At 48.8% G+C, this 21260-nt stretch overlaps 1 protein-coding gene across 1 annotated transcript in view; it reads left to right on the top strand.

The window, feature by feature from the left end:
- The window catches only part of LOC115917110 (multiple epidermal growth factor-like domains protein 8), a 76911-nt gene that overhangs the window by 42594 nt on the left and 13057 nt on the right, over positions 1-21260 (top strand). The window contains 7 exon segments of the mRNA XM_030970840.1: positions 1831-2002; positions 4105-4188; positions 4730-4893; positions 7914-8058; positions 13031-13238; positions 14917-15061; positions 19887-20097. Coding sequence (XP_030826700.1) covers positions 1831-2002; positions 4105-4188; positions 4730-4893; positions 7914-8058; positions 13031-13238; positions 14917-15061; positions 19887-20097 — 1129 coding nt within the window.

Raw genomic sequence — 21260 nt, 5'->3', positions numbered from 1 at the left:
CGAAATGAGCCCAAAATTCAGCCCAAAATTAGCCCAAAATTCACCTAAAAATTCACCCGAAATGAGCCCAAAATTCAGCCCAAAATTAGCCCAAAATTCACCTAAAAATTCACCCGAAATGAGCCCAAAATTCACCCAAAATCAGCCCAAAATTCGGACACGTGGCTGCTGAACCTCAGCTCGCTGCAGTGGCGCCGCCTGCAGGTGAGTGCCCGAAATGCGCCCGAAATCAGCCCAGAATTCACCTAAAAATTCACCCGAAATGAGCCCAAAATTCAGCCCAAAATTAGCCCAAAATTCACCTAAAAATTCACCCGAAATGAGCCCAAAATTCAGCCCAAAATTAGCCCAAAATTCACCTAAAAATTCACCCGAAATGAGCCCAAAATTCAGCCCAAAATTAGCCCAAAATTCACCTAAAAATTCACCCCAAATCAGCCCAAAATTCACCCAAAATCAGCTCAAAATTCACCCGAAATGAGCCCAAAATTCAGCCCAAAATTAGCCCAAAATTCACCTAAAAATTCACCCGAAATGAGCCCAAATTTCACCTAAAAATTCACCCCAAATCAGCCCAAAATTCACCCAAAATCAGCTCAAAATTCACCTGAAATCAGCCCAAAATTCGGACACGTGGCTGCTGAACCTCAGCTCGCTGCAGTGGCGCCGCCTGCAGGTGAGTGCCCGAAATGCGCCCGAAATCAGCCCAGAATTCACCTAAAAATTCACCCGAAATGAGCCCAAAATTCAGCCCAAAATTAGCCCAAAATTCACCTAAAAATTCACCCGAAATGCGCCCAAATTCACCCCAAATTCACCTAAAAATTCACCCCAAATCAGCCCAAAATTCACCCCAAATCAGCCCAAAATTCACCCTAAATTTGCCCAAAAATCAGCCCAAAATTCACCCCAAACTCACCCGAAATCAGCCCAAAATTCACCCGGGGTTCACCCAAAATTTTGGGGTCCTGATCCCATTTTTGGGGGTCTGGATCCTGAATTTCGATGTTTTAACCCCAAATTTCGATGTTTTAACCCCAAATTTGCATTCCAGGCCCCACAGGTGCCAGCCGTGGCCGGCACTCGCTGACCCTGGGCAGGTCCCAAATTTGGGGGTCCCAATCCCAAATTTCAGCCCCAAAACCCCCAAATTTCAGCTCCCAACCCCATTTTTGGGGGTCCCGATCCCATTTTTGGGGGTCCTGATCCCGAATTTCAATGTTTTAACCCCGAATTTCGATGTTTTAACCCCAAATTTGCAGGCCCCGCAGGTGCCGGCCGTGGCCGGGCACTCGCTGACCCCAAATTTGGGGGTCCCGATCCCAAATTTCAGCCCCAAAACCCCCAAATTTCAACCCCCAACCCCATTTTCGGGGGTCCCGATCCCATTTTTGGGGGTCCTGAACCCGAATTTTCATGTTTTAACCCCAAATTTTGGTTGCAGGCCCCTCAGGTCCCAGCCTTGGCCGGGCACTCGCTGACCCCAGATTTGGGGGTCCCGATCCCAAATTTCAGCCCCAAAACCCCCAAATTTCAGCCCCCAACCCCATTTTCGGGGGTCCCGATCCCATTTTTGGGGGTCCCGAACCCGAATTTCAATGTTTTAACCCCGAATTTCGATGTTTTAACCCCAAATTTGCAGGCCCCACAGGTGCCGGCCGTGGCCGGGCACTCGCTGACCCCGGGCAGGTCCCGAATTTGGGGGTCCCGATCCCGAATTTCAGCCCCAAAACCCCCAAATTTCAGCCCCCAACCCCATTTTCGGGGGTCCCGATCCCATTTTTGGGGGTCCCGAACCCGAATTTCGATGTTTTAACCCCGTATTCGCAGGCCCCGCAGGTGCCGGCCGTGGCCGGGCACTCGCTGACCGCCGTCGGGTCCCGCGGGGTTTTTTTGGTCGGGGGCTTCTCGCCCCAGAACGGCTTCAACACCGAGCTGCTGATCTTCGACCCCCCCTCGGCAACCTGGGCGGTGGCCGCCACCTCGGGGACCCCCCCCACAGGTGAAAATGGGGCGAAAAGGGAAAAAATTGGGAAAAATTGGGAAAAAAAGGGAAAAAAAAGGGGAAAAAATGAGGAAAATTGGGGGTGAAATGGGGAAAAAATGGGGGGAAAATTGGGGGTGGGAGGCACCTCGGGGACCCCCCACAGGTGAAAATGGGGAAAAAGGGAAAAAATTGGGAAAAAATGGAAAAATGGAAAAAAAAGGGTAAAAAATGAGAAAAAAATGAGGAAAATTGGGGGTGAAATAGGGAAAAACTGGGGGAAATTTGGGGGGGTGGGAGGCACCTCGGGGACCCCCACAGGTGAAAATGGGGGAAAAGGGAAAAAATTGGGAAAAAATGGAAAAATGGAAAAAAAGGGGAAAAAATGAGAAAAAAAGGGAAAAATTTGGGGGTGAAATGGGGAAAAAGGGGGGAAAATTGGGGGGTGGGAGGCACCTCGGGGATCCCCCCCACAGGTGAAAATGGGGGAAAAGGGAAAAAATTGGGAAAAAATTGGGAAAAATGGAAAAAAAAGGGTAAAAAATGAGAAAAAAATGAGGAAAAAATGAGAAAAAAAGGGAAAAATTTGGGGGTGAAATGGGGAAAAAAGGGGGGAAAATTGGGGGGTGGGAGGCACCTCGGGGAGCCCCCCCACAGGTGAAAATGGGGGGAAAAGGGAAAAATTGGGGAAAAATAGAAAAAAAAGGGGGAAAATGAGAAAAAAAGGGGAAATTGGGGGAAAATAGGGAAAAAAGGGGGGAAATTGGGGGGTGGTGGTCCAGATCGAGACCCCCCCCTCCCACAGGTGAGGGGAATTGGGAAAATGGGAAAAATTTGGGAGAAAATGAGCCCAAACCTCCCCGAAACGGCCCCAAATCCTCCCAAAATCACCCCAAACCTCCCTAAAGGACCTTGAACCCTCCCCATGAAATGCCCAAAAAATCCCCAAAAAATGCCCCAAAACCGCAGGAATTCAGCCCAAAATCACCCCGAAATTCCCTAAATTCACCCAAAATGACCCAAAATTCACCCCAAAATGACCCCAAAGCCTCAAAAATTCACCCCAAACCTCCCTGAGATGACCTCGAACCGCCTCCTGAAATGGCCCCAAAATCCCCCAAAAAATCAGCCCGAATCAGCCCAAAATGACCCAAAATCACTGAAAATGACCCAGATTCCCCCAAAATGACCCAAAATCTCCAGAATTCACCCCAAAATGACCCCAAATCTCCCAGAAATGATCCCAAACCTCCCTGAGATGACCTTGAACCACCTCCTGAAATGGCCCCAAAATCCCCCAAAAAACGATCCCAAATCAGCCCCAAATGACCCAAAATCACCCAAAATTCCCCCCAAAATTACCTAATTCCCCCCAAAATCACCCAAAATTCCCCTAAATGTTCCTGAGATGACCCCAAACCTCCCTGAAATGACCTCGAACCGCCTCCTGAAATGGCCCCAAAATCCCCCAAAAAATCATCCCAAATCAGCCCCAAATGACCCAAAATCACTGAAAATGACCCAAAATCACCGAAAATGACCCAAATTCCCCCAAAATGACCCAAAATCTCCAGAATTCACCCCCAAATTGCCCCAAATCTCCCAGAAATGATCCCAGACCTCCCTGAGATGACCTCGAACCACCTCCTGAAATGGCCCCAAAATCCCCCAAAAAATCAGCCCAAATGACCCCAAATGACCCAAAATCTGCAGAATTCACCCCAAAATGACCCCAAACCTCCCCAAATCACCCCAAACTTTCCTGAAATGACCCCAAACCTCCCCTAAAAGACCTTGAACTCCCCAATAAAGTGACCAAAAAAACCCCAGAAAAATGCCCCAAAATGCCCCAAATTCACCCCAAAATGACCCAAAATGCCCCAAATTCACCCCAAAATGACTCAAATTCCCCAAAATTCACCCCCAAATGACTCCAAATCTCATGAAAATGACTCCAAGCTTTCTTGACGTGACCCCAAACCTCCCCAAAACGGCCCCAAACCTCCCTAGAACGACCCCATAAAATGGCCAAAAAATGGCCAAAAAACGCCCCAAAAACGCCCCAAAAACCCCCAAAAAGCCCCGAAAGCGCAGGAATTGAGCCCGGATTTTTGGCCCAGGTGTGTACGGGCACTCGGCGTCGCTGCACGAGGCCTCGGGGGCGCTGCTGCTGTTCGGGGGGCAGCGCTTCCACGTGGAGCCCCCTCCCCAAAATCCCCCTGAAACCTCCTCAAAATCACCCAAAATCCACCCAAATTCACCCAAAATGACCCAAAAATCCACCCAAAATGACCCCAAAATCACCCAAAATGACCCCAAAATCACCCAAAATGACCCCAAAATTACCTAAATCCCCCCAAAATCCCCCCCAAAATCACCCCAAATTCCCCTAAATCTTCCTGAGATGACCCCAAACCTCCCTGAGATGACCTCGAAGCCTCCTGAAATGGCCCCAAAATCCCCCAAAAAACGATCCCAAATCAGCCCCAAATGACCCGAAATCACCGAAAAAGACCCAAATTCCCCAAAATTCACCCCCAAATGACCCCAAACCTTTCTGAAATAACCCCAAACCTCCCCTAAACATCCCAAAATCCTCCCAAAACGGCCCCAAACCTCCCTAGAACGACCCCATAAAATGGCCAAAAAATGGCCAAAAAACGTCAAAAAACCGTCCAAAAAACGCCCCAAAAAACGCCCAAAAGCCCCGAAAGCGCAGGAATTGAGCCCGGATTTTTGGCCCAGGTGTGTACGGGCACTCGGCGTCGCTGCACGAGGCCTCGGGGGCGCTGCTGCTGTTCGGGGGGCAGCGCTTCCACGTGGAGCGCGTGGCGCCGAGCGCCGAGCTCTACAGCCTGAGCCTGGCCCGGCTGCACTGGAGCCTGCTGGCCCCGGCCCGCGGGGACAAGGTGGGCAACAAGGGGTTAAATGGGGATTTTTGGGATTTTTTTGGGAATTTTTGGGGGGATTTTTGGGGGTTTCAATGGGATTTTTGGGGTCCCTGAGCCTGGCCCGGCTGCACTGGAGCCTGCTGGCCCTGGCCCGCGGGGACAAGGTGGGCATGAAGGGGTTAAATGGGGATTTGGGGTTAAATGGGGATTTGGGGTTAAATGGGAATTTTTGGGATTTTTTTGGGAATTTTTGGGGGGATTTTTGGGGGTTTCAATGGGATTTTGGGGCTCCCTGCACTGGAGCCTGCTGGCCCCGCACGGGGACAAGGTGGGCAACAAGGGGTTAAACCGGGAGTTGTGGGGTTAAATGGGAATTTTTGGGATTTTTTTGGGAATTTTTGGGTGGGTTTCAATGGGATTTTTGGGGGTTTCAATGGGATTTTGGGAGAATTTTTGGGGGTTTTCAATTGGATTTTTTTATATTTTTTTTTTTGCTTTTTTGCAGTTTTTTTGCAGTTTTGGGGGGGTTAAATGGGATTTTGGGTAGAATTTGGGGTTTTAAAGGGGAGTTTGGGGGTTTCAATGGGACTTTTTGGGATTTTTGGGGGTTTCAATGGGATTTTTGGGGGTTTCAATGGGATTTTGGGGCTCCCTGCACTGGAGCCTGCTGGCCCCGGCCCGGGGACAAGGTGGGCAACGAGGGGTTAAATGGGGATTTTTGGGGTTAAATGGGAATTTTTGGGATTTTTTTGGGAATTTTTGGGGGGACTTTTGGGGGTTTCAATGGGATTTTTGGGGGTTTCAATGGGATTTTGGGGGCTCCCTGCACTGGAGCCTGCTGGCCCCGGCCCGCGGGGACAAGGTGGGCAACAAGGGGTTAAATGGGGATTTTGGGGTTAAATGGGGATTTTGGGGTAAATGGGATTTTTGGGATTTTTTTGGGAATTTTTGGGGGGATTTTGGGGGGTTTAAATGGGATTTTTGGGGGGGATTTTTGGGGGTTTCAATGGGATTTTGGGGCTCCCTGCACTGGAGCCTGCTGGCCCCGGCCCGCGGGGACAAGGTGGGCAACGAGGGGTTAAATGGGGATTTTTGGGGTTAAATGGGAATTTTTGGGATTTTTTTGGGAATTTTTGGGATTTTTTTGGGGGCACTTTTGGGGGTTTCAATGGGATTTTGGGGGTTTCAATGGGATTTTGGGGCTCCCTGAGCCTGGCCCGGCTGCACTGGAGCCTGCTGGCCCTGCGGCCGGGGACAAGGTGGGCAACAAGGGGTTAAATGGGGATTTGGGGTTAAATGGGAATTTTGGGATTTTTTGGGAATTTTTGGGGGGATTTTGGGGGTTTCAATGGGATTTTTGGGGGTTTCAATGGGATTTTGGGGCTCCCTGCACTGGAGCCTGCTGGCCCCGGCACGGGGGGACAAGGTGGGCAACGAGGGGTTAAACCGGGAGTTGTGGGGTTAAATGGGAATTTTTGGGATTTTTTTGGGAATTTTTGGGGGGGTTTAAATGGGATTTTTGGGGGGATTTTTGGGGGTTTCAATGGGATTTTGGGGCTCCCTGCACTGGAGCCTGCTGGCCCCGGCCCGGGGGACAAGGTGGGCATGAAGGGGTTAAATGGGGAATTTGGGGGTAAATGGGATTTTTGGGGTTAAATGGGAATTTTGGGGATTTTTTGGGAATTTTTGGGGGGTTTTTGGGGGGTTTCAATGGGATTTTTGGGGGTTTAAATGGGATTTTTTGGGGAATTTTTGGGGACTTTGGGGTTCTAAATGGGATTTTGGGGGGATTTTTGGGGGGTTTAAATGGGATTAAATGGGAATTTGTTTTATTTTTTGGGGGGATTTAAGTGGGATTTTTAGCAGAATTTGGGGGTTTCAATGGGATTTTTGGGGGTTTCAATGGGATTTTGGGGCTCCCTGCACTGGAGCCTGCTGGCCCCGGCCCGCGGGGACAAGGTGGGCATGAAGGGGTTAAATGGGGATTTTGGGGGTAAATGGGAATTTTGGGGATTTTTTTGGGAATTTTTGGGGGGATTTTGGGGGGTTTAAATGAGATTTTTGGGGGTTTCAATGGGATTTTTGGGGGAATTTTTGGGGACTTTGGGGTTCTAAATGGGATTTTGGGGGGAATTTGGGGGTTTAAATGGGATTTCTTTGGGGATTTTTGGGAAGTTTGGGGTTTTAAATGGGATTTAAATGGGATTTTTGGGATTTTTTGGGAATTTTTGGGGGGGTTCAAATGGGATTTTTGGGCTCATTTAATGGAATTTTACTCAATTTTTGGGGATTTTTTTGGCGTTTTTTGGGTCTGGGGTCTCAGGGTTTTTGGGGAGGGGTCTCTGACGTTCCTCCCCTCTCCCCCAGCCCCGCCCCCACTATTTTGGGGTCACTTTGGGGGTCTCTGGGGCTCATTTTGGGCTCATTTATTGGGATTTTACTCAAATTTTTGGGGATTTTTTTGGCGTTTTTTGGGTCTGGGGTCCCGGGGTTTTTGGGGAGGGGTCTCTGACCTTTGTCCCCTCCCCCCCCCCCGCCCCCACTATTTTGGGGTCACTTTGGGGGGCTCTGGGGCTCATTTTGGCCTCATTTCACGAGATTTTACTCAAATTTTTGGGGATTTTTTTTTGTTTTTTTGGGTTTTTTTGGGTCTGGGGTCTCGGGGTTTTTGGGGAGGGGTCTCCTAAATTTGGGGAGGGGTCTCTCTGTATTTGGGGGGGGTCTTGAGCATCTTTGGGGGTCTCTGGGGCTCATTTTGGGCTCATTTAAGGAGATTTTACTCAATTTTTTTGGGATTTTTTTGGGGTTTTTTGGGTCTGGGGTCTCGGGGTTTTTGGGGAGGGGTCTCTGACGTTCCTCCCCTCCCCCAACCCCCGCCCCCACTATTTTGGGGTCACTTTGGGGGGCTCTGGGGCTCATTTTGGGCTCATTTAATGGGATTTTACTCAAATTTTTTTGGATTTTTTCGGCGTTTTTTGGGTCTGGGGTCTCGGGGTTTTTGGGGAGGGGTCTCTGACGTTCCTCCCCTCCCCCCCCAGCCCCGCCCCCACTATTTCCACGCGGCCGCGGTGCTCGGGGACACCCTGGTGGTCGTGGGCGGGCGCAACGACCGCAGCGACTTCAGCAACGCCGTGCTGCTCTACCAGATCCGCTGCAACGCCTGGATCCTGCCCCCCCACACCGGTCAGGGGGCGCCCCCCGAATTGGGGAGGGGTCTCACGGGTCGGGGGGGGGTCGGAAATGGGGGGGTGTGCGAAATTTGGGTGAAAAATGAGGGAAAAATGGGGAAATTAGGGCAAGAAATGCAGGGAAAATGGGTCTGGGGGCTTCAGGGAGGGAATTTTTGAGGGGGAATTTTGGGGTCCCCCCAATTTGGGGAGGGGTCTCCTGAATTGGGGGTCGGAAATGGGGGAAGGTGAAAATTGGGTGAAAATCGGGCGAAATTTGGGTGAAAAATGGCAAAAAATGAGCAAAAAATGGGAAAAAATATGGAAAAAATGGGTCTGGGGGCTTCGGGGAGGGAATTTTGGGGTCCCCCCAATTTGGGGAGGGGTCTCACGGGTCGGGGGGTCGGAAATGGGGGGTGCGAAATTTGGGTGAAAAATGAGGGAAAAATGGGGAAATTAGGGCAAGAAATGGAGGGCAAATGGGTCTGGGGGCTTCAAGGGGGGAATTTTTGAGGGGGAATTTTGGGGTCCCCCCAATTTGGGGAGGGGTCTCACGGGTCGGGGGGGTCGGAAATGGGGGGAGGTGAAAATTGGGTGAAAATCGGGCGAAAATGTGGGTGAAAAATGAGGAAAAATGGGAAAAAATTGGAGATTTTGGGGGGTGGAAATGGGTCTGGGGGCTTCAGGGAGGGAATTTTGGGGTCGTCCCAATTTGGGGAGGGGTCTCACGGGTCGGGGGTTTGGAAATGGGGGGGCGCGAAAATTGGGTGAAAATCGGGTGAAATTTGGGTGAAAAATGAGGGAAAAATGGGGAAAGTACAGCAAAAAATGGAGGGCAAATGGGTCTGGGGGCTTCAGGGAGGGAATTTTTGAGGGGGAATTTTGGGGTCCCCCCAATTTGGGGAGGGGTCTCCTGAATTGGGGGGTCGGAAATGGGAGGGGGCACGAAATTTGGGTGAAAAATGAGGGAAAAATGGGGAAATTAAGGGGGGTGGAAAATGGGTCTGGGGGCTTCGGGGACGGGCAGAATTTGGGGGTTTTGGGGTCGCCCCAATTTGGGGAGGGGTCTCATGGATTGAGGGGGGTCGGAAATGGGGGTCGCAAAAATTGGGTGAAAATCGGGTGAAAAAAGAGGGAAAAATGAGCAAAAAAAAAAAAAAATATGGAAAAAATGGGTCTGGGGGGCTTCGGGGAGAATTTTGGGGTCGCCCCAATTTGGGGGAGGGTCTCACGGGTCGAGGGGGGTCGGAAATGGGGGGCGTGAAAATTGGGTGAAAATCGGGCGAAATTTGGGTGAAAAATGAGGAAAAAATGGGGAAAGTACAGCAAAAAATGGAGGGCAAATGGGTCTGGGGGCTTCGGGAGGGGAGGGAATTTTTGAGGGGAATTTTGGGGTCCCCCCAATTTGGGGAGGGGTCTCACGGATCGGGGGTCGGAAATGGGGGGGGGAGGTGAAAATTGGGTGAAAATCGGGCGAAATTTGGGTGAAAAATGAGGAAAAAATGGGAAAAAATTGGAGATTTTGGGGGGTGGAAATGGGTCTGGGGGGCTTCAGGGGAGGGGAATTTTGGGGTCGCCCCAATTTGGGGAGGGGTCTCACGGATCAGGGGGGGTCGGAAATGGGGGGATGTGAAAATTGGGTGAAAACCGGGCGAAATTTGGGTGAAAAATGAGGAAAAAATGGGAAAAAATTGGAGATTTTGGGGGGTGGAAATGGGTCTGGGGGCTTCAGGGAGGGAATTTTGGGGTCGCCCCAATTTGGGGAGGGGTCTCACGGGTCGAGGGGGGCGAAATGGGGGCCAAATTTGGGTGAAAAATGAGGGAAAAATGGGGAAATTAAGGGGGGTGGAAAATGGGTCTGGGGGCTTCGGGGACAGGCAGAATTTGGGGGTTTTGGGGTCGCCCCAATTTGGGGAGGGGTCTCATGGATTGAGGGGGGTCGGAAATGGGGGAGGTGAAAATTGGGTGAAAATCGGGTGAAAAATGAGGGAAAAATGAGCAAAAAATGGGAAAAAATATGGAAAAAATGGGTCTGGGGGCTTCGGGGAGGGAATTTTGGGGTCGCCCCAATTTGGGGAGGGGTCTCACGGGTCGAGGGGGGTCGGAAATGGGGGGGGGGGGAAAATTGGGTGAAAATCGGGCGAAATTTGGGTGAAAAATGAGGAAAAATGGGGAAAGTACAGCAAAAAATGGAGGGCAAATGGGTCTGGGGGCTTCAGGGAGGGAATTTTTGAGGGGGAATTTTGGGGTCCCCCCAATTTGGGGAGGGGTCTCACGGATCGGGGGGTCGGAAATGGGGGAGGTGAAAATTGGGTGAAAATCGGGCGAAATTTGGGGGGAAAAATGAGGAAAAAAAATGGGGGGAAAAATTGGAGATTTTGGGGGGCGGAAATGGGTCTGGGGGCTTCAGGGAGGGAATTTTGGGGTCGCCCCAATTTGGGGAGGGGTCTCACGGATCGGGGGGGGGTCAGAAATGGGGGGAGGTGAAAACTGGGTGAAAATCGGGCGAAATTTGGGTGAAAAATGAGGGAAAAAAGGGGAAATTAAGGGGGGTGGAAAATGGGTCTGGGGGCTTCAATTTGGGGAATTTTTTGGGGAATTTTTGGGGAATTTTGGGGTCTCCCAGTTTGGGGAGGGGTCTCTGGAATTGGGGGGATTTTTGGGGGAATTTGGGGTGAATTTTGCGATGATTTTGGGGGGATTTTGGGGGAATTTTCGGGATGATTTGAAGAAATTTTGGGAGATTTTGGGGAGAATTTTTGGACATTTTGGGGGAATTTTGGGATAATTTGGGTGGGGATTTTTGAGGAATTTTAAGAGATTTTTGGGGGAATTTTGGGGCAAATTTTGGGGGAGTTTTGGGAGAAATTGGAGAGGATTTGGAGTTGATTTTGGGGGGATTTTTAGGGGAATTTTGGGGCAATTTCAGGGGAATTTTGGGGAGATTTTGAGGCCAATTTGGGGGAATTTTTGGAGAGATTTTGGGAAGATTTTTTGGGGGATTTTGGGGCAATTTTTGAGGGAATTTTGGGAGATTTTTGGGGAATTTTAGGAGGAATTTTGTGACCATTTTGGGGGACTTTTAGGGACAATTTTGAGACGATTTTGGGGCAATTTTGAGACGATTTTGGGGCAATCTTGGGAGAATTTTGGGGCAATTTTGGGGGAATTTTGGGGCAATTTTGGGGCAAATTGTGAGGGATTTTAGGGGAGTTTTGGGGCAATTTTAGAGGAATTTTGGGCAGATTTTTGGGGACTTTTGGGAGACTTTGGAGGAATTTTGAGACGATTCAGTGGCAATTTTGGGGGAATTTTTGAGGAATTCTAGGGCAGTTTTGGGGCAAATTTTGGGGGAATTTTGAGGCAATTTTGGTGGAATTTTAGCGGAATTTCCTGGGATTTTTGGGGTGAATTTTGGGATTTTTTGATCACTAAAACCCCTTTTTCCCCCAGACCCGTCGGTGGTGGGCCCCCCAATCCCCCCAAAATCCGACACCCCCTCCCCATTTCCCACCCCGGTTTCGGGGGCAAAAATCGGAATTTTGGGGGAATTTTTGGGGAATTTTAGGAGGAATTTTGAGACCATTTTGGGGGAATTTTAAGGACGATTTTGGGGCCATTTTTGAGGGAATTTTTGAGGGAATTTTGGGGCAATTTCGGAGGTATTTTTGAGAAATTCTAGGGCAGTTTTGGGGCAGTTTTAGGGGAGTTTTGGGGCAATTTCGTGGGATTTTTGGGTGGATTTTGTGTCTAAAACGCCCATTTTCCCCCCAGACCTGTCGGTGGTGGACCCCCCAATCCCCCCAAAATCCGACACCCCCTCCCCATTTCCCACCCCGGTTTTGGGGGCAAAAATTGAAATTTTAGGGGATTTTTGGAGCGATTTTTTCGGGGATTTTGGGTGAATTTGGAGATGATTTTGAGGGACTTTTTTGGGGGGAATTTTGGGGGGATATTGGGGAGATTTTGGAAGGATTTTTAGGGGAATTTTGGTGGATTTTTTGAGGGGTTTTGGGGGCAATTTTGGGACAATTTTGGCAGAATTCTAGGGGAATTTTAGCGGCATTTCGTGGGATTTTTGGGGTGAATTTTGGGATTTTTTGATCACTAAAACCCCTTTTTCCCCCCAGATCCATCGGTGCTGGGCCCCCCAATCCCCCCAAAATCTGACACCCCCTCCCCATTTCCCACCCCGGTTTTGGGGCCAAAAATCGGAATTTTGGGGGAATTTTTGGGGGATTTTTGGAGGAATTTTGAGACCATTTTGGGGGAATTTTAAGGACGATTTTGGGGCCATTTTTGAGGGAATTTGGGGGGAATTTTTGAGGGAATTTTGGTGCAATTTTTGAGGGAGTTTTGGGGCAGTTTGAGTTTTTGGGGCAATTTTTGGGTGGATTTTGTGTATTTTCACGCGGGGCACCGGTTGGGGCAAGTTTGGGGCAATTTGGGGGGAATTTGGGGCAATTGGGGTTGAGGAATTTAGTTGGGGGCAATTTTGAGGGAGTTTTTAGGGAATGGGGGGATTTTGGGGCAATGGAGTTTGACGGGGGTTTGTTTAGGGGTTTGGGGAATTGGGAGGGAATTTTGGGGCAATTTCGGAGGTATTTTTGAGAAATTCTAGGGCAGTTTTGGGGCAGTTTTAGGGGAGTTTTGGGGCAATTTCGTGGGATTTTTGGGTGGATTTTGTGTCTAAAACGCCCATTTTCCCCCCAGACCCGTCGGTGGTGGACCCCCCAATCCCCCAAAATCCGACACCCCCTCCCCATTTCCCACCCCGTTTTGGGGGCAAAAATTGAAATTTTAGGGGATTTTTGGAGCGATTTTTGCGGGGATTTTGGGTGAATTTGGAGATGATTTTGAGGGACTTTTTGGGGGGGATTTTGGGGCAATTTTGGCAGAATTCTAGGGGAATTCTAGCGGCATTTCGTGGGATTTTTGGGGTGAATTTTGGGATTTTTTGATCACTAAAACCCCTTTTTCCCCCCCAGACCCGTCGGTGGTGGGCCCCCCCATGCCGGCCTCCGTTGGCCACGCCCTGGCCGAGCTCGGGGGGCTCCTCTTCCTCTCGGGCGGGTTCAACGGGGGCGCCCTGGGGGGGCTCTGGGCGCTGCGGGTGCCCCCCGAGCCCTGCGGGGCCCTGCCCGACCCCCCCGCCTGCAACGGCTCCGGCGGCGCCTGCGCCTGGTGCGGGGGGCAGTGCCGGGGGCCCTGGAGGCACAGAGGTGAGAAATGGGGAGTTTGGGTGAAAAAATGGGGATTTTGGGTGAAAAAATGGGGATTTTGGGGAAAAAATGGGGATTTTGGGTGAAAATTGGGGTGGAAATTGGGGGATTTGGGGGCTCGGGGCGCCTGCGCCTGGTGCGGGGGGCAGTGCCGGGGGCCACGGAGGCTCAGAGGTGAGAAATGGGGCCAAAAATGGGGATTTTGGGTGAAAATTGGGGTGGAAATTGGGGGATTTGGGGGCTCGGGGCGCCTGCGCCTGGTGCGGGGGGCAGTGCCGGGGGGCCCTGGAGGCACAGAGGTGAGAAATGGGGAGTTTGGGTGAAAAAATGGGGATTTTGGGTGAAAATTGGGGTGGAAATTGGGGGATTTGGGGGCTCAGGGGCCGCCTGGGGGGCAGTGCCGGGGAACTGCCGAGGCACAGAGGTGAGAAATGGGGATTTTGGGTGAAAAAACGGGGATTTTGGGCGAAAATTGGGGGGAAAAATGGGGATTTTGGGTGAAAAAATGGGGTGGAAATTGGGGGATTTGGGGGCTTGGGGGGCGCTGCCGGGGGGCTGCCGAGGCACAGAGGTGAGAAATGGGGCCAAAAATGGGGATTTTGGGTGAAAAAATGGGGATTTTGGGTGAAAATTGGGGTGGAAATTGGGGGATTTGGGGGCTCAGGGGCGCCTCCGGGGTGCGGGGGCAGTGCTGGGGGGCTGCCGAGGCACAGAGGTGAGAAATGGGGGGAAAAATGGGGATTTTGGGTGAAAATTGGGGTGGAAATTGGGGGATTTGGGGGCTCAGGGGCCTGCGCCTGGTGCGGGGGGCAGTGCGGGGGACTGCCGAGGCACAGAGGTGAGAAATGGGGGAAATGGGGATTTTGGGTGAAAATAGGGTGGAAATTGGGGATTTTGGGGTGTGGCGCCGCGCCTGGGAGGGCAGAAATGGGGATTTTGGGGGAAAAAAATGGGGATTTTTGGGGGGGTTTGGGGGAAAAAGGGGATTTTGGGGTCAAAGGGGTGGAATTGGGGATTTGGGGGGGCTGGGGTGCCAGGGGGGCCCTGGAGGCTCAGAGGTGAGAAATGGGGATTTTGGGTGAAAAAATGGGGATTTTGGGAAAAAAAAATGGGGATTTTGGGTGAAAATTGGGGGATTTGGGGGCTCCGGGGGGCCACGGAGGCACAGAGGTGAGAAATGGGGCCAAAAATGGGGATTTTGGGGAAAATTGGGGTGAAAAATGGGGATTTTGGGTGAAAAAATGGGGAGTTCGGGCAAAAAATGGGCGTTTTGAGTGAAAATTGGGGTGAACAACGGGGATTTTTAGGGGGTTTGGGGGGTGAAAATAGGGGATTTAGGGGAAAATCGGGGATTTGGGGAAAAATTGGGGATTTGGGGTGAAAATCGGGGATTTTGGGGAATAGTTGGGGATTTTGGGAAAAAATGGGGATTTGGGGGGGTTTCAAGGGGATTTGGGGGGATTGGGAGAGATTGATGGGGATTTGGGGGCCGTTTAGGGAGAAATTGGGATTTTTGGGGGGATTTGGGAATCTGAGGGTCCTTGGGGGGGTTTCAAGAGGATTTTTGGGGAGGTTTTGACAGAATTCGGGGCTGGTTTTTTTTTTGCGGGTTTGGCTGGGGAGTTTAGGGTCGCTAATGAGATGTAAATGAGATGCAAATGAGATGCAAATGACCCCTGCAGGCTGGGGTGCTCCCCCATCCCCGCGCCCTGCGCCCCCTCCCCGCGGGACCCCCTCGAGTGCCGGCGCCTGCGGAGCTGCAGCGAGTGCCTGGCCCAGCACCCCCTGGCGGGCTCGGTGAGACCCCGAACCCGCCCAAAAACACCCCAAAAACACCCCAAAATTATCCTAAAAATACCCCAAAAAACCACCCCAAAACAGGCCCAAAATTATCCTAAAAATACCCCCAAAAACACCCCAAAAACAGGCCCAAAATAGCCCAAAAACACCCCAAAATTATCCTAAAAATACCCCAAAAAACCACCCAAAACCAGGCCCAAAATTATCCTAAAAATACCCCCAAAAACACCCCAAAAACAGGCCCAAAACCACCCCAAACACAGGCCCAAAATTATCCTAAAAATACCACCAAAAACCGCCCAAAAACAGGCCCAAAATTATCCTAAAAATACCACCAAAAACCCCCCAAAAACAGGCCCAAAATTATCCTAAAAATACCAAACCCAAAAAAACAGGCCCAAAATTATCCTAAAAATACCCCAAAAACCGCCCAAAAACAGGCCCAAAATTATCCTAAAAATACCCCCAAAAACCAGCCCAAAACCAGCCCAAACACAGGCCCAAAATTATCCTAAAAATACCCCCAAAAACCACCCCAAAAACAGGCCCAAAATTATCCTAAAAATACCCCCAAACCACCCAAAACCACCCCCAAACACAGGCCCAAAATTATCCTAAAAATACCCCAAAAAACCACCCAAAAACAGGCCCAAAATTATCCTAAAAATACCCCCAAAACCAGCCCAAAAACCAAAATACCCAAAACACCCCAAACAGGCCCAAAATTATCCTAAAAATACCACCAAAACCACCCCAAAAACAGGCCCAAAATAGCCCAAAAACACCCCAAAATTATCCCCAAAATTGTCCTAAAAACCGCCCAAAAACACCCCAAAATCAGGCCCAAAACAGCCCAAAATTATCCTAAAAATACCCTAAAAACCGCCCAAAACCAGCCCAAAATCAGGCCCAAAATAGCCCAAAAACCACCCAAAACAGGCCCAAAATTATCCTAAAAATACCACCAAAAACTGCCCAAAACCAGCCCAAAACCACCCCAAACACAGGCCCAAAATTATCCTAAAAATACCACCAAAACCACCCCAAAATCAGGCCCAAAACAGCCCAAAATTATCCTAAAAATACCCCTAAAAACTACCCCGAAACAGCCGAAAATCAGGCCCAAAATAGCCCAACCCCTAAAAATACCCCCAAAACCAGCCCAAAACCAGGCCCAAAAAAAAACCCACCCAAAACCAGCCCAAAACCAGGCCCCAAAATTATCCCCAAAATTACCTCCCCAAAAAAACCCACCCAAAATCAGCCCAAAATCAGGCCCAAAATAGCCCCAAACTGCCCCAAAATTATCATAAAAATACACCAAAAACCACCCAAAACACTCCAAAATCAGGCCCAAAATAGCCCAAAAACACCCCAAAATCATCCCCAAAATTATCCTAAAAATGATCCCCAAAACAGCCCAAAATGAGGCCCAAAATAGCCCAGAACCACCCCAAAATTATCCTAAAAATACACCCAAAAACCGCCCAAAACAACCCAAAATCAGGCCCAAAATAGCCCAAAATTATACCCAAAATTATCCTAAAAATACCCTAAAAACCACCCAAAACACCCCAAAATCAGGCCCAAAATTATCCTAAAAATACCCCCAAAAACCACCCAAAAACACCCCAAAATAAATCCCAAAAATCACCCAAAACAGCCCAAAATCAGCCCAAAATAGCCCAAAACCAGCCCACAAGTATTCCCAAAATTATCCTAAAAATACCCCCAAAACCACCCCAAAATGAGGCCCAAAATCACCCAAAACCACCCCAAAAATCGCCATTTTTCCACCAAAAATCCCCGATTTTTTTCCCAAAATCCCAGTTTTTCCACCCAAAACTCGCTTTAATCCCAATTTCAGACACCCACAACCCCCTGAGACCCTTCCGAGACCCCCAAAACCTCAAAAAAATCCCCAATTTTTCCACCAAAAACTCCCCCAAAATCCCCATTTTTCCACCGAAAATCGCCATTTTTTCACTGAAAATCCCTGGCTTTTTCCCAAAATCCCCATTTTTTACCCCAAACTCCCTTTAATCCTGATTTTTTACACCCACAACCCCCTGAGACCCTTCCGAGACCCCCAAAACCTCCAAAAAAATCCCCAATTTTTTCATCCAAAATCCCCATTTTTCCACCAAAAATCCCCAGATTTTTTTCCCAAAATCCCACTTTTTCCACCCAAAACTCCCTTTAATCCCCATTTTTTACACCCACAACCCCCTGAGACCCCTCTGAGACCCCCAAAACCTCCAAAAAAATCCCCAACTTTTCCACCAAAAACTCCCCAAAAATCCCCATTTTTCCACCAAAAATCGCCATTTTTTCACCAGAAATCCCCGTTTTTTTCCCCAAAATCCCATTTTTTTCCCCAAACTCCCAGTTTTTCTACCCAAAACTCCCTTTAATCCCAATTTCAGACACCCACAACCCCCTGAGACCCTTCCGAGACCCCCAAAACCTCCAAAAAAATCCCCATTTTTTCCACCAAAAACTCCCCAAAAATCCCCATTTTTCCACCGAAAATCGCCATTTTTTCACTGAAAATCCCTGGATTTTTTCCCAAAATCCCCATTTTTTACCCCAAACTCCCTTTAATCCCGATTTTTTACACCCACAACCCCCTGAGACCCTTCCGAGATCCCCAAAACCTCCAAAAAAATCCCCAATTTTTTCATCCAAAATCCCCAATTTTTCCACCAAAAATCCCCGTTTTTTTTCCCAAAGTCCCACTTTTTCCACCCAAAACTCCCTTTAATCCCCATTTTTTACACCCACAACCCCCTGAGACCCCTCTGAGACCCCCAAAACCTCCAAAAACAATCCCCAATTTTTCCACCAAAAAGTCCCCCAAAATCCCCATTTTTCCACCAAAAATCCCCATTTTTCCACCGAAAATCGCCATTTTTTCACCAAAAATCCGCGGATTTTTTCCCAAAATCCCACTTTTTTCACCCAAAACTCTCTTTAATCCCGATTTCAGACACCCAGAACATCCCTGAGACCCTGCTGAGACCCCCAAAACCTCCAAAAACAATCCCCAATTTCTTCACCGAAAACTGCCCAAAAATCGCCATTTTTCCTCCGAAAATCGCCGCTTTTTCGCCCAAAATCGCCATTTTTTCACTGAAAATCCCTGGCTTTTTCCCAAAATCCCCATTTTTTACCCCAAACTCCCACTTTTTCCACCCAAAACTCCCTTTAATCCCCATTTTTTACACCCACAACCCCCTGAGACCCCTCTGAGACCCCCAAAACCTCCAAAAAAATCCCCAATTTTTCCACCAAAAACTCCCCAAAAATCCCCATTTTTCCACCGAAAATCGCCATTTTTTCACCAGAAATCCCCGTTTTTTTCCCCAAAATCCCATTTTTTTCCCCAAACTCCCAGTTTTTCCACCCAAAACTCCCTTTAATCCCAATTTCAGACACCCACAACCCCCTGAGACCCTTCCGAGACCCCCAAAACCTCCAAAAAAATCCCCATTTTTTCCACCAAAAACTCCCCAAAAATCCCCATTTTTCCACCGAAAATCGCCATTTTTCACTGAAAATCCCTGGATTTTTTCCCAAAATCCCATTTTTACCCCAAACTCCCTTTAATCCCGATTTTTTACACCCACAACCCCCTGAGACCCTTCCGAGATCCCCAAAACCTCCAAAAAAATCCCCAATTTTTCATCCAAAATCGCCATTTTTCCACCAAAAATCCCCGTTTTTTTTCCCAAAATCCCAGTTTTTCCACCCAAAACTCCCTTTAATCCCCATTTTTTACACCCACAACCCCCTGAGACCCCTCTGAGACCCCCAAAACCTCCAAAAACAATCCCCAATTTTTCCACCAAAAGCTCCCCCAAAATCCCCATTTTTCCACCAAAAATCCCCATTTTTCCACCGAAAATCGCCATTTTTTCACCAAAAATCCACGGATTTTTTCCCAAAATCCCACTTTTTTCACCCAAAACTCTCTTTAATCCCGATTTCAGACACCCAGAACATCCCTGAGACCCTGCTGAGACCCCCAAAACCTCCAAAAACAATCCCCAATTTCTTCACCGAAAACTGCCCAAAATAGCGCTTTTCCTCCGAAAATCGCCGCTTTTTTCGCCCAAAATCGCCATTTTTTCACTGAAAATCCCTGGCTTTTTCCCAAAATCCCCATTTTTTACCCCAAACTCCCACTTTTTCCACCCAAAACTCCCTTTAATCCCCATTTTTTACACCCACAACCCCCTGAGACCCACCCAGGGCTCTCTGAGACCCCCAAAACCTCCAAAAACAATCCCCAATTTTTCCACCAAAAACTCCCCCAAAATCCCCATTTTTCCACCAAAAATCCCCATTTTTCCACCGAAAATCGCCATTTTTTCACCAAAAATCCACGGATTTTTTCCCAAAATCCCACTTTTTTCACCCAAAACTCCCTTTAATCCCGATTTCAGACACCCAGAACATCCCTGAGACCCTGCTGAGACCCCCAAAACCTCCAAAAACAATCCCCAATTTCTTCACCGAAAACTGCCCAAAAATCGCCATTTTTCCTCCAAAAATCCCCAGATTTTTTCCCAAAATCCCCATTTTTAAACCCAAAACTCCCTTTAATCCAAATTTTTTACACCCACAACCCCCTGAGACCCTTCCGAGACCCCCAAAACCTCCAAAAAAAATCCCCAATTTCTTCACCAAAAACTCCCCAAAAATCCCCATTTTTCCACCAAAATTCCCCATTTTTCCACCGAAAATCGCCGCTTTTTCGCCCAAAATCGCCGTTTTTTCGCCCAATTTTTTTCCGCCTCCAATTTTTCCCCGTCCCCAGGGTCCCCCGGCGTGCAAGTGGTGCACGAACTGCCCCGAGGGCGCGTGCATCGGCGCGGGCTCCAGCTGCCGCCGCGAGAACGATTGCCGCATCAACCAGCGCGAGATCTTCGCGCCGCAGAACTGCTCCGAGAACGCGTGCGCCGCCCCCGACTGCCCCCGCTGCGCCGGCGCCGGCCGCTGCATGTGGACACGGCAGTTCAAGAGAACTGGTAGGGACATTCCCCAAAACATTGGGAATTTTGGGGATTTTTTGGGGATTTTTTGGGGATTTTTTAAGGGGTTTTTTAGTGATTTTTGGGGATTTTTTAGGGATTTTTTTAGGGATTTTTGGGGGATTTTTTGAGATTTTTTTGAGATTTTTTGGGGATTTTTTTCGATTTTTTGGGGGATTTTTTAGTGATTTTTTGGGTGATTTTTGGGATGATTTTTTGGGGATTTTTGGGGGATTTAGGCTGCTTTGGGGAGGATTTGGGGTTTGCGGCGGCTCCGAGAACGCGTGCGCCGCCCCCGACTGCCCCCGCTGCGCCGGCCGGGAGGTGCATGTGGACACGGCAGTTCAAGAGAACTGGTAGGGACATTCCCCAAAACATTGGGAATTTTGGGGAATTTTTGGGTGGTTTTTGGGGATTTTTTGGGATTTTTTGGTGGATTTTTTGGGGATTTTTTGGGTGGTTTTGGGGGACTTTTTGGGATTTTTTTGAGATTTTTTTAGGGTTTTTGAGATTTTTTGGGGATTTTATAAGGATTTTTGGGGAATTTTTTGGAATTTTTTTTAGATTTTTTGGGGATTTTTTTGGATTTTTTAGGGATTTTTGGGGGATTTTTGGGTGATTTTTTAGGGATTTTTTAGGGATTTTTTGGGAATTTTTTGGAATTTTTTTTTAGATTTTTTAGGGATTTTGTGGGGATTTTTTTGGGAATTTTTTGAGAATTTTTTGAGATTTTTTGGGGATTTTTTGGATTTTTTAGGGATTTTTTGGGAATTTTTGGAGATTTTTTGGGGGATTTTTTAGGGATTTTTGGGGGGATTTTTTGGAATTTTTTTGAGATTTTTTATGGGGTTTTTGGGTGATTCTTTGGGGATTTTTGGGGATTTCTGGGGAGGATTTGGGGTTTGGCGGCGTCGAGAACGTGCGCCGCCCCCGACTGCCCTCTTCCGGCGCCCCGCCGCTGCATGGGACACGGCAGTTCAAGAGAACTGGTAGGGACATTCCCAAAACATTTTGGGAATTTTTGGGGATTTTTGGGTGGTTTTGTGGGATTTTTGGGGATTTTTTGGTGGATTTTTGGGGATTTTTTGGGTGGTTTTGGGGGACTTTTTGGGATTTTTTTGAGATTTTTTTAGGGTTTTTTTTGAGATTTTTTGGGGATT

This window comes from Camarhynchus parvulus, unplaced genomic scaffold (assembly GCF_901933205.1).
Source record: "Camarhynchus parvulus unplaced genomic scaffold, STF_HiC, whole genome shotgun sequence".
Taxonomy (NCBI): domain Eukaryota; kingdom Metazoa; phylum Chordata; class Aves; order Passeriformes; family Thraupidae; genus Camarhynchus; species Camarhynchus parvulus.
Note: the sequence above shows the minus strand (reverse complement) of the source record. Positions and strands in the feature narration are given on the sequence as shown.